Raw genomic sequence first — 13,829 nt, 5'->3', positions numbered from 1 at the left:
TGTTATGAAACTCTTCATAATCAACCCAATTTTAATCAGAATGATGATCCAAAAACATTTTGCATTTTGGAAAATAGTGACTCTGAAATGCTACCAATAATTAGTGCATATATATATGTGTGTGTGTGTGTGTGTGTGTGTGTAGAAAGTATTTTACCTTGGGTATAATAAATGTTAAAGATACCAAACTATTTTAAACCTGGTTTTACTCCATTTCCCAAGTAAGCAAACAGACAGATAAGTCAAGTTTGCAAGTCAACATTTATTATACCCAAGGTAAAATACTTTCTACATTTATATCTCCTCCTGAGATTTTTATTTAATAAGACAGCCGCTCTGGGCTGGCAGACCATGCCTTAGATACCCACCATAAAATTCGTTGGAAGAAAACAAAAATAATTCATCGCAGCAAGTTTAAATACGAAAGATTATTCAAAGAATCTTCAGCAGCTCTAAAAAACGTTCCTAACCTCAACAAATTTGGGTGCATGAAACCACCCCAAATTTGGGAGACTTACATTATGAGAACTTCAGCCCAACTGCCAAGACTACCAAATTAGCCCGCCAGAGGGCACCATTAGGACTTTAGGAACAATATTAGTTTCTTGCTTTCCTCCTCATTTGCTTTGTGTTAGTGCCTGCGTGAACATACCATATCTTTATGTTCCTGAAGATGGCAATGTGACGTTGCTGAAATATAGAAGTTATTCATTAAAGTTACCTTTAATTAATATACTTTATATGCATTGTTAATTCCGTAAACTAATTACCAGTTTTATTTAATAAGGTTAAAACACCTTATGGTAACTTGTTCTGGTAAAATACTTATAAGCTCTGTATTACTAAAATCTTGGTATTTCTAGCCTGGCTCCCACTGATGAGACCTCAATAAAAGTCAAAACCGAAGTATGATGCTTTGTCTTTAATACAAAGCATCATACATCTCCTCCAGGAGATGTGCTTTGCATTAAGGGTTAATATTAAGATTAGTGATCAGAGCTAATTCTACTTTTACCATGAGTTGCCTTGGTCTTGCACTAGATGCAGGGTCAGCTAGACCTGCAACACTTGCAGGCGCAAACTTGACTTATCTGTCTGTTTACTTACTTGGGAAATGGAGTAAAACCAGGTTTAAAATAGCTTGGTATCTTTAACATATATATATATGCACTATCTACCAATAACTGTCCAGACACTTGAGCAATTTACAATCGATACCACCAATGTGCATCAGACATCAGGTGGAATTTGTCTCCATTCATCCTACTGAGAACAGTATTGAGTTCAGCGACAGATTGAGGACATGCTGCTCTGGACTTCAACTGCCGCTCCAATTTGTCTCACAGGTGTTCAATGGGATTGTGATCAGGATTCTGCGTAGGCCAGAGCAGTCATTTAACACCATCTCTTCATACCATTCCATAACAGCTGCAGCTTTGTAGAGCATTGTCGTCTTGATAGTAACACAGGTCCCTTCCATAAAAACTCCACAGTGTAGGCAGCACCTGATTATCTAGAATATTGTACTGAGCTGCCTTTGTGGAACCACAGACAACAACCAGTGGTCCCACTCCAAACCAGCTGAATGCACCCCACACCATTACTCCTCCACTACCAAACTTTACTGTGGGAATACACTGCAGTAACAAGCATTCACCAGGCCTACTCCACACCTAAACCCTGCCATCAGACTGGGAACAGGTGAACTTTGACTCATCGCTCCAAAGTAACTTTTTCCAGTTCACATGCGCTTTGCACCAGGCGAGATGAGCTTCCTTGTTTGATGTTCGGCTTGTGTGCTGCTGCTGCTCTTACATGGAAACTCAGTAAAAGGAGTTCTTTTCGTATGGTATTAGAGCTCACCATGGTGTTACTGCTACTCTGGAACTCATCCACAGATAGTCTGTGCTGACTGTAGCCAGTTTTTGCATGCCATCCGTTTTAACACCCTCCTGTCCTGTCAGACATTTTCAGCAGTTTCACTGGCAGTTTTTCTGCACTAGTGATGCCAGAACATCTCCATTTGTTGATCACATCACCAACCGTTGATTCTGGATGCTCCAGTTGAGCAGCAATAGCGCGTATGGACATGCCAAAAATGTGACAGCCCATAATGACACATTCATGCTATTATATTAAAAAAAAAAGTATAACAAAACCAGTACATGTTACTTAAATGTATAAGACTTAACACAAATGTCAGAAACTCTACAAAATATATTTATATAAAATATATGAAAAATCATACTATGTACTACAGTTTAATCTCCCTATTGCAAGCAATCACAGTTATAATGAATTTCAATCATTATAACAAATTACCAAAGTCCCAAACAAAACACTATAACCATCAAAGAAATTCGCTGTAGCAAACAATTCCCTGTATCAAATTATAGTTTCGGTTCCTTCGTGAGTTCACCAGAGAACTGGCTCATTGTTTGTTTCTTTGTTTTTTTAAATAGGTATCCAAGTTCACCTGCTTGAAATCTTCATTGGATTTTCTGTATGCTGCCATAAACTATAAAATAGTCATTACTGTTCTCATTACTTACTAAATATTAAAAAGATTTCTTATTATAAATTATGCCTTCAGATCTCAAAAATCTGAAAGTATAATTTCTAATCAGAAATATTTAGAATTTTCAGTAAGAATCACTTTGGAAAAATTTGGAGAAAAAAAAATTACAGTTAATAATAATGATAAGTATTTGCTGGATTTCTGTTCTGAACAATCAATACTAATGTCCTATTACAATATAAAAATGAGCATAAATTCACATGGAGAAAACATACAAGGAATAAGAAAATATTGGTTATGTTATTGTTAATAGTAATATCTTTGCTGGTTCAGGACACAAGCGTATGCAGCAGATATGAAAAAGTAATTGCCATTCAGTTTCAGCAGGATGAAAATGAACATCATATTGGAAAAGAAAACTATGTACCAAAGTTTTAAAAAGAATCAAAGTCAAACAGCTTTCAGAAGTGAATTGTGGGTTCATATATAAACCATTATAAAGAGAAAATAGAATAAGTAAAAATCAATAATAAAAATCAGAATTTCATGGTGGAAATCCTCACACCAAATTTCATTAATTTATTTCAGTTTACAGCCCTACAGGTGTTCAACAGAACAGCATGAAAAAGATAATATCTATTACATTCTCAGTTATAAAGAAATAGTAATGCAATATAAATATACAGTAAGGTAATAACAGGACATACTACACCATAATGTATCAATTAAACTGTAAGTAGCGTTATAATAAATTGAGTACAATCAACAAAACAGCAAGAAGGTAAATCCCCATTCTATTCTACTGACTTTTCTTGTACGTGGGTGGTCTGAAAAGTTCTCGGCCTCGACCACAGATGACAACACTATCGGCAAGATTTTTTTTTTCTAAGTTTGTACATCTGTCATAAGCATCCATGTGAAATTGCAAGTCATTCTATCAAGTAGTTTGTGTTACACAGCTGTCGGAAGCAAAAGTTTTGTTTTCTTGAAATGGATAAAATTGAGTATTGTGATTATAAAATTCTTTGTAAAAGAAGGTTCAACGCCAAAAGAAATTCATTCGAAGTTCATAAAAGTTTATGGGCACTCTTCTTCTTAGTTTTCGACAATTAAGAAATGGGCTGCCAAGTTTAAAAGCGACCATATCAGCCTTGAATATGATCCCGTGAAGGACATCCAAAAAGTGTAACAACACCAGAAATCATTGATCAGTGCACGATATGGTATTGGATGACCGGCGAGTCAAAGTGCGTGAAATTGCTGAGACTATAGGCATTTGAAAAGAACGTGTAGGATATATTTTGCATGAAGAATTGCAAATAAAAAAGTTTTGTGCAAGATGGGTGCCACGCAGATCAAAAATGCACTCATATGAAGATCTCTGAATAGTGCTTGGAGTGTTTTAACAAGAATAAAACTGATTTTGAGCATCGATTTATTACTATGGATGAGACTTGAATTCACCAGTACACACCAGAATCCAAACAGCAATCAAAACAGTGGATAGAAGCCAGTTGATCAGCACCAAAGAACACATCAGTGTTTTGGGATGCTAAAGGCATTTTGTTTATTAATTATCTTAAAAAAGGTAAAACAATAACCGGGGAATATTATTCCAATCTTTTAACCAGACTAGATGAAAAAATTTATCAGAAAAGACCCAGTTTGCAGAAGTAAAAAATAATCTTTCATCAGGACAATGCACCTGCCCACAAAGGCGTTTTGACAATGGAAAAATTAAGGGATCTGCACTATGAATTGTTGGAACATCCACTCTATTCCCCAGCTTTGGCTCCCTCTGACTTCTATCTCTTCCCAAAACTAAAACTCTTTTGCAGATCTTACTGAGAACCACTTACAGGGACGGGATAATGGTGCTGGAGCATTGCTGGAATAAATGTATTACACTTAAGGGAGATTATGTTGAAAAATAAAAATAATTTTGAATTATAATTCGTTTTTTCACTGTTAGGCCAAGAACTTTTCAGACCACCCACATAATTCTATTAGATTTAAAACAACAGAACTTGAAGTACAGCAAAAACAGTAAACTCATAAGGACCTCAGAAATATTAAAAGTGGATAATTTGCTAGACTGAATTTCCTTTAGAAAACAGCTGTGTGACTACAGGGCTCTGAGGCCTTTTTTTACTAGTGTAATAATCTGCAATTAATCAGAAACGCATTTGCTAGAAAGAGTGAGTTTGTTAAAAATGATTTTTGCTATAGTAATGTTAGACTTGACTATTTAAGTTATGCACACCTTGTAAACAATCTCTAAAACATAAAGCAAAATATTTGTACTAGTATATTATCGACATGCACTTATGTTCCCACTAAGCAGCTACATTAATATATGGTGGTCAAAATATTCAAGAGGAATGCAATCAGGAATATGTATCAACACATGGGATAAAAAAAAAGCCATTAAAAAAAAACCGAAATATGAAAAGGCAGCTTCAGTAGATGATATTCCACCAGAAATGCAAAATATGGAGTTATAAAAGCTTAACAGTGACTGCATTGTGTAAATGAAAATCCCTATAGGTCAGAAGGTTGAATTCTGTATGACTGAAGTAGATCTCTCATAATACCCATCTATAAAAAAAGAGAAAACTGAATGTGAGAATTACAGAACTTCCTTATTGAGTGTTCCAGGTATAATTTATAATTTATGCAGGTATACCTGAGAAGAGGCTAAGAAATATTGTGCATCATGCCTCCCAGAAAATCAAAGTTATCATATATTTAATTAACAGAGCCCATAACATTTGCTCTGCTCCATCTATATAATAGGAGCATCTCATAATCAAAGCATTAATGCTTTGATTATGAGACCCATATATTTTGCTGATAGGTAAAATATATGGGTATCAGGTGATACCTGCATATTTTCAAATTAATAAAATTTCTAATCTCTTATCAACTATAAAATGCAAACTTTTGCCTATATTTCTACCCCATTATTAAACAGATGTAATCTAACTTACTTTAGATAAACAGGTTGTGGAAGGAAAAAAGATTATTGAACAGCAGTAATATGTTGAGAAATCTGCCTTAAGCAAGCCCCAAGCCCAGTTGAAAAAAAGAGGAGGGAGAGGAGATACACCTTGTTAAAAATCCTAGGCTCAGCTAACCCAGCTGACGGTACCTAGCAATGGGTCCCTACCTAGTGTTATAAGTGAAGATAATCAATGGTTCTAGAAGCGAAAGAGGGCATAATCCCCAATGATAATGGAAGCAGAAGAGTTATCTTTTGTAATGTCTGTTCCCCAGGTTAGAGATGGCTAGAAGGGCGACTGATCCTCATGTTAGAGGCAGCCTGAACTTATTAACTACCTGGCCTGGCAGATAGGTTAATAATTTCCTAATTAAAATTAATTAGGAAATTGATTCTGGTCAATGAGGGAGATTAGATGAAAATCCCTCATGATGAAATAAAAAGAAAGATAAAGAGAATAAAGGTCATAAAGTCCAAGGCCAGAAGGGGCACTTCCTAGACAAGACAGCATTCCAGATAAATGAAGAACAATGTCTTAAACCTGAAAAGGAGGATCTTGTTATATGATAAAGCTGTAAAAACAACAGAAAAGGACAACCCAAAATATTATAATAGCTAAAGGAAGGATGAGGAATTTATACAACTTAAAAGTGGCCACTACTTTTACCATTATATACAAAAATAGGAGGAGTAGGATTTATCATCAAAAAATCCTTAAAAGAAAATATAGAAGAAATAAATTCTGCATCAAATAGAACTGCCGAACTCACATTGAAAAATAGGTACAAGCTAAAAATAGTAGAAATTTATGTCCCAACACAATCTTATTCAGAGGAGGAGAAAGAAGAGTTTTATGAGAATATGCAAAAAACAATAGATAATAATAAAAAAATAAACATTTTTTTGATCATAATGGGAGATTTTAATGCAAAATTAGAAAATAGCTTTTCCAAATTTGAAACGATTGAAAGTAATGGGTTAGGAGAGATAAATGAAAATGGAAACATCTTAATAGAATTTACAAAGAACAAAAATTTGTACTCTACATCATGAAGACATGGTGAAGTCAAAAATAAAATAGACTATATCCTCTGCAACAGGAAAATATAATACACGATGTATCAGTCATAATCAGTTCAGAATAGGAAGTGATCATAGACTAGTAAGAGCTAAAGTTATACTGCATCAAATCAAAAAAAAAGAGATAAGTAAATACAATTAAAAAACTTGACCCTAAAACAATAATTGAAAAACAAAAAGAATATAGGAATACTATAAATAAAAAATTAGATAAAGTAAACATTTTTGAAGAGGATGTTGATAACTAAATCAAGCAATAACAGATATCATAGTAACATCTACAAATAATTTTAAGAATAGATCAGCAAGGAATAAAGAAAAACTTTCACAGGTAACCATTAACATGGTGAAAAAAATAAGAAGTGATATGAAACAAGATAAAAACTCTACTTCAAAAATAGAATACTCAGAATTATAATAAAAACAAATAATAGAAAAGAACAAATATATGGAAATTCTAAGAAGTCTGATGATTGGAAACAAACGCTTAGTAGCAATAAAAGAAAAGAATGGTCCAGTAACAAGAAATCCAAAAGGAATTATGAAAAGACTGGAAGAATTTCACAAAGAACTTCATAAAGATGATCAGATAAAACCATATAGAATAACAGGAATAGCTCCAATATTAAAAATAATTTTGAACTACTAATAACCTATAAAGAAGTGCATGAAGCTGTATACCAAATGAAAAATAGAAAAGTTCCAGGAGAAGATGAAATCCAAATTGAGTTAATAAAGATTTCTGGTGAAGAATTAATAAAACATCTAACAAACCTTATCAACTTATGTATTGATAACAGGAAAATACATACAATCTGGAATAATGCAATATTAACATTAATTTATAAAAAAAAAAAAAAAGATAAAGAAGAAACAAAAATTACAGACCAATTAGCAGTTCTGTATATAAAAGCAATAACTAACAGAATAACACCTATTTCGGATTTAAAACAACAAGTAGAGCAGGCTGGATTCTTAAAAGGATATAGCACAATCAACCATATACGTGTACTGAGGCAAATCATGGAAAAAACAGAAGAATATCAAAAACCTCTCTGTTTAGCATTTATAGATTATGAAAAAGCCTTTGAACATCAAAACTTCTGCAATGATAGAAACTAGAAAATCAATCCACACCAAGTGAATATGTGGAACTGTTAAAAGAAATGTACAAAAATGGAACAGCAGCTATAAGACAACAAATAGAAAGCAACAAGATTCCTATGCAAAAGGGGATAAGACAGGGAGATTCTATATCCCCTAAAATTTTTACAGCAGCACTTCAGGAGATGATTCAAAAAAGTAACTGGAGTTCCAAAGGCACGACAATAAAAAGTGAAAAATTAACCAATTTAAGATGTGCAGATGATATTGTATTCATTTCAATTTCAGAATCAGCACAAAACCTACAGGAAATGATAAATATACTGAACATAGTTAGCAAGAAGATAGGTTTTAAAATAAACAGAGAAAAAACAAAAGTTATATTCAATAAGTACTTAAGAGCAAAAACAAAACTTGATGATGAACCAATAGAAATAGTCTCCTCTTATGTGTACTTGGGGCACTTTTCGACATTGAAAATGGACTACAGAGCAAAATTAAAAGAAGAAGTTAGCCTGGTATTCATTTGGGAAATTGAATTACATCTTCAAAAATAACGTACCCATCAGCCTGAAAAGTAAAGTATTCAACCAATGTATATTACCAATACTCACCTATGGTTCTAAAACCTAGGCATTAACTAAACAAACAGAAAAGTAAATGCTGGTGATAGAAAAAAGAACGAAGAGAATCATCCTAGGAATAATACACATACATACATACATACATCTTCAAGACCCACCTTTCCTAATTAGGTTGTGGAGGCAGCAGCTGCAAGAAGAACTTCCAATGGTCACGATCCTCCGCCACCAAGCTCAGCTGTTCTGGTGGAATTCCCAAATGTGTCCACCCAAGGTTTTGGATATAATCTATCCAGCGAGTCCTTGGCCTTCCACGTGGCCTCCCACCCTCTGGCTTGGCAAAGAGAGCATGCTGAGGGAGCCTCTCTTGTGGCATTCTGACCAGGTGCCAATACCAACGTAACTGTGATCTCTCAACACGGAGAAGCAGTGATTGAGTATTAAGGGTTTCCCGAATTGCAGAGCTTCTGACTCTGTCTTACCAGCCCCGCAACCCCTCGAAGGAGCCTCATTTCAGCTGCTTGGATTCGTGCCCACATTCTTTTGGTCATTACCCAACTCTCATGACCATAGGTGAGGATTGGGACATAGACTGTATTGAAGACAGTCAGCTTTGCCTTCTGGCTTAACTCCTGCTTTAATACTACCAAACGGCCAAGCTCCCGCAATATTGTACTTGCTGAGCCAATTTGAGTATCTAGCTCTACGTCCCACTTTCCATCACTCGTGAATATGGACCCAAGGTATTTAAACTTCTCCACCTGCCTCAGTGGGACTCCACTCACATGTAGAGTACACTGAGATGGTTGTTTTGAGACCACAAATGTTTCAGTTTTGGCCACATTGATCTTCATTCCAGCTTCTGCATAAACAGCTGCAAATCTATCCAGGGTCTGCTGGAGGACATCTGTGGAAGAGCTAAGCAGAACTAGGTCATCTGCAAAAAGCAGATGTCCAATGCTACATCTTCCAATTCTGACACACTCACTGCCTCGGCTGCGCTTATCAATCCAGTCTATAAATATTGTGAAGAGGGGTGACAGAACACACCCTTGGCAGAGGCCAACAGAGACTGTGAAAGGTTGACTTTGTGCTGTTTACCATGACACAAAACTCTGGGCATTCATACCAGGTCTAGATGGCAGCTAATAGGTGGCCATCCTCTCCATACTCCTGTACTACTTGTCAAAGCTTATCCCGAGGAACTGGGTCATATGCCTTCTCCAAGTCTATAAAACATGTGTAGCCATTCTTGGCATATTCCTAAGATTTCTCAAAGACTTGCCTTAAAGTGAAGATTTGGTCAGTTGTGCTTCTACCAGGATGAAATCCACATTGTTCTTCCTGGAACTCTGACTCAACTATGCTCCTGCACCTTCTTTCAAAGCACCTAGCGTACACTTTCCCAGGCAGGCTGAGCAGAGAGAGATGCCACGATAGTTGCTGCACTCCCTCTGGTCTTCCTTCTTGAAGACTGGTATTATTATGCCTGTCTGCCATTGCTTTGGTGCTCGCCCAGATATCCAAACAGTCTAACACACTCGAGTCAGTCAGAGAACACCATCTCGATTTATGGCTTTTAGCATTTCGGGCTGAATTTTGTCATCACCAGCAGCCTTGCCCGATTTTAGCGATTTTATTGCTAAATGGACCTCTTCTGCTGTGAGACTAGTCATCACCCCGATCCGCACCTCTTGGATGTCCACAACCGCTGGTCCACCTGGGTTAAGAAGGCTCTCAAAGTATTCCTGTGGAGGATATCCTTCTCAGTTGTTAAAAGTGCACCATCAGAGGCCTTAATTGCCCTTGCTGTGCACAATTTCCTCCCTCAAAGGCAGTGGATGGTCTGCCAGAATACTTTGATCTCTCAACAAGGAGAAGCAGCGGTTGAGTATTAAGGGTTTCCCGAACTGCAGAGCTTCTGACTCTGTTGAGGCTTGTCAGCCCCGCATGATTTGTTTGCATTTGAATAGGATGAGTCTAATCTTTATCCAAAGGATTCCCAAGCCTTCTGCTTTGCTGTCTTTACTGCCTCAGCATACCGGAAACACATCTCAGGTGACCTAACCCTAAGCCATGTAAGGTAGGCCTCCTTTTTTGCCCAGACAGCTTGTTGGACTTCTTGGTTCCACCAAGGTGTCCTTTAATCACTGCCTGTTGCCATGCCGAGTCGCTTTCTGCCACAGCATGAGAGTGCAGAGGCAGTGACAGCTGTTCTGAACAGCTCCCACTCCTCCTCAACATCTGCAGTATGCCTAAGAATCTCTTTGAACCTGGAGGAAATGTCATCTGCAAAATTCTTCCTCACAGCCTCATTTTCCAGTGCCTCCCATTTCATGCAGTATAGCTGCTTAAGCCTACCAGCATTGATGGTAGCATCTGGCTTCTGAAGCTGTAGAGTGCAGACGAAGTCCAACACTGAGGAAAATAGATCTGCTGAGACTATAAAGAAGTCAATCAGAGACCTTTGTCCAAGTGTATCCCTGTACCAGGTATACTTATGGATTCTCAGTGCTGAAAGAAGGTATTCATTATGGACAAGCTGTTAGTACAGCAGAAGTCTAATAATTTCAACCCATTCGCGTTAAGGTCAGGGTTGCCGTTCCTCCCAACCACACCCCTCCACGTCTGGTCATCTGTTCCAACATGTGCATTGAAGTCACTTATTAGCAGGACTGATTCCATGTCTGCCACCCTGTCAAAAGCAGCATCCACTTCCTCTAGGAAGGCAGAGTATTCTGATTCCAGATTAGGTGCATAAGCTTGCACCACAGCTAAGTCATGGTTTTCCATCTGGAGCCTTAACACACATACCTGTCTCCCTAATGGGATCCACTGAACAACACAGTCTGACAGCCAGGGGCTTTTGAGTATCCCCACACCCACCTGAGCAGACATTGTCGGGCTCACACCAGAGTAGTAGAGCTTCCACCCCTTCACCCAGGTCGACAGTTCCAGAGTCTCTCCTCTTGGTCAAAGCCCAATTAAGTCTAGCCGGTAGCACTTGGCTTCCTCAACCAGTTCCAACTCCTTCCCTGTCAGAGAGAAGATGTTCCAGTTGCCTAAAGCTATAGTCTGGTGCTGTTGTCGTTGCCTTTTCCGTCCTTTGGCAGAACCATTTCTTTGCGCTGCCCTTAAACACCTCCCCAAACAGGTAGTGGGCCCATTGATGGAGTTTCCTCAAGCAGAGTGCTGAGGAGTGGTGTCTAATACTAATAATAAGAATAATACTAATGGATAAAAAGAGGAAGGAATGGATCAGATCACAGACAAAAGTCTCGGATGCAATAAAAATTGTAAAAGCATCCAAATGGAGATGTGCAGGACATCTGGCTTGAGGAACAGACAATAAATGGACCAGAAAAGTAACAGAATGGACACCAACTGGAAAGAGAAGACAAGAACACCCAAAAAAAATAAGATGGGCAGATGAAATAGAAAAACTGACTGGAAAGAGGTGGATGGTCGAAGCAGAAGACTGGGAAAATTGGAAAATCATGATAGAGAACTTCATTCAGCAGTGGATCAAAAATGACTGAGAAATTGAGTACCTAAAATATTAATAGTCATGTTTCCTACAACCTGGTAGAGAGACCAGACACCGTATTTTCACTAAAGCAGAATGATTGCCTCTGTCCCATATGTTTGGGAGATTCTCATCCTACATAAATATAAAAATTAATATATCTTTGGTATGATCCTTCTAGCATGCTACACTTGTCATAAGTTAAATGATCATTGTATTTGCCTTGTGTTCTGTCTCTTTTTGAAATGCTTGGTTGTTCTACACCACTGATGATGATGTACAGTAATACGTTGATTAATGCTCAGGATGCATTCCTAGAAGACAAAGTACTAAATGAAACAGCATTAAATGGGATCAATTTTAACACATAGTAAATAGGAATAGGGGAACACACGACCAAGAATAAATAAGTCTTACTTTAATTTTAAGTTATTTTTATATTAACTTTCCTTTCATGGCTCTTGGTGTTTTGGAATGATACACAAGCAATGGCTTTAATTTGAAATCACCATTGGAGTTACCGCCCAGAAGAAGGGTTAAACGGTTTTTTGAAGCTTTCATCATCAATCCAAATGGAATAGTAGAAGTAGACAAATTTAAAGCAGCTTCAACGCCAACTTGACGTTCACCTTTTTCTAATTGCCTCAGCACCTGCATTTTAATGTCGAGCAAAATGCTCTTTTATATTGAGTTTGTTTTATTTTAACCTTTCGCTGATTAGTTCAGGTTTGGGAATAAACATATTATATACGTATCAAGGGAATTACAGCGATAAATTGAATCAGCATAAATTTAATGCTTTTTTAGGCTTTGAGTAGAACCGCATTATATTGAATCATGGAATAATTAGCACTTTTTTAGGGTTCGGAAAAAACACATTATAGCTTGTCTAATGCATTTCACTCTTATTATGGTTATAAATTCCTTTAAAGCTGAGACTCAATATCCTTCATGAAGATTTTACTAAACCAACAAGCATATTAGGGAAATTATCAGTCTTACAAGGTAACCTTCATTCTCAGATTGTCCCTTTAAAAAATGCATGATACAAAAATTATTTCTGTTTGCTAGATCTAAGAAGACCATTAAATTGCCAGGAGGACAAGATTTACACTTGTGCAAGCGATGACTTGGTAGAGAATTAACTTCATGCAGTTAAAAACCATTTAGTCTAATAAGCAATGAATTTCTGATTTTGAAGTGGTTGTTATGTCTAACTAGTCTGGTTGTGGAATTACTGGATACTGTTCTACACATCTCTAAATGATCATTAATGCATTTGTATGATAAGCAATCATGCACACTTAAGCAGAAATGTGACAGATTATATCAATTACAAAATCTACTTTTGGAAACCTTCCTACTGAATTTCTGAACACCCACTGACATGCAGAGACTTATGTACTCACTAAAGGATTTTACTCTCGTTCCTAAATTTTATGATTTTATGCATAATATCAGAGGATCTTTCTGGTCTTTCAAATGATGATGTTAACAGACTATAGTTTGACATCGATCCTTTGATCCTGAAAAGGAAAAGCTGTAAATAAAAAGAGATCCTACAGCACAGAATAAATAAAGTATTGAAAAGAATGAAAGAATATTACTTACGCTTCTTGTTCTTTCTCTGCAGCTGTTCTCCTCTTTTCAAGCAGCTCCCCATAAAACTTGCATTGTTCTTTTTTCTGTGACTGTTAAATATAAATTTTTTTAAGAGACTACTTTCAGATATAGTGTAGTGATAAATAATCAAATTTTGATAAATAATGCAGATATATTTTGACAGGCTCAGTGTCAACCATGAAGTTTAATATATTATTGGCATTTTTATTATTAGGAGTTGCTTAGGGGTCAAAGCTACATTCAAGGAGACCTCCACATAACCTGTAAAGAATGCAGAGAACTGAATGTCCCCCCATCCTCATTCATTGAGCATGGTCTGGTAATCTGAGACTAACCACAAAAGCTATATGCTATACTGGCTGAAAGTATACATATTATTATGATGATACAAAATCT

General features: G+C 36.6%; 1 protein-coding gene across 1 annotated transcript in view; it reads right to left on the bottom strand.

Annotated features, from left to right (window-relative positions):
• The window catches only part of LOC150105665 (putative ATP-dependent RNA helicase DDX23), a 238,942-nt gene that overhangs the window by 94,044 nt on the left and 131,069 nt on the right, over positions 1–13,829 (bottom strand). Inside the window, exon 9 of the mRNA XM_090394985.1 lies at positions 13,422–13,501. Within this exon, the coding sequence (XP_090251111.1) occupies positions 13,422–13,501 (80 nt within the window). The remainder of the gene's footprint in view (positions 1–13,421; positions 13,502–13,829) is intronic.

The sequence above is a fragment of the Typopeltis vanoorti genome, chromosome 6, assembly GCF_054136105.1.
Source record: "Typopeltis vanoorti isolate ZY-2024b chromosome 6, IOZ_Tvanoo_1.0, whole genome shotgun sequence".
Classification (NCBI taxonomy): Eukaryota; Metazoa; Arthropoda; class Arachnida; order Uropygi; family Thelyphonidae; genus Typopeltis; species Typopeltis vanoorti.
This window is presented reverse-complemented; position numbering and strand designations above follow the sequence as displayed.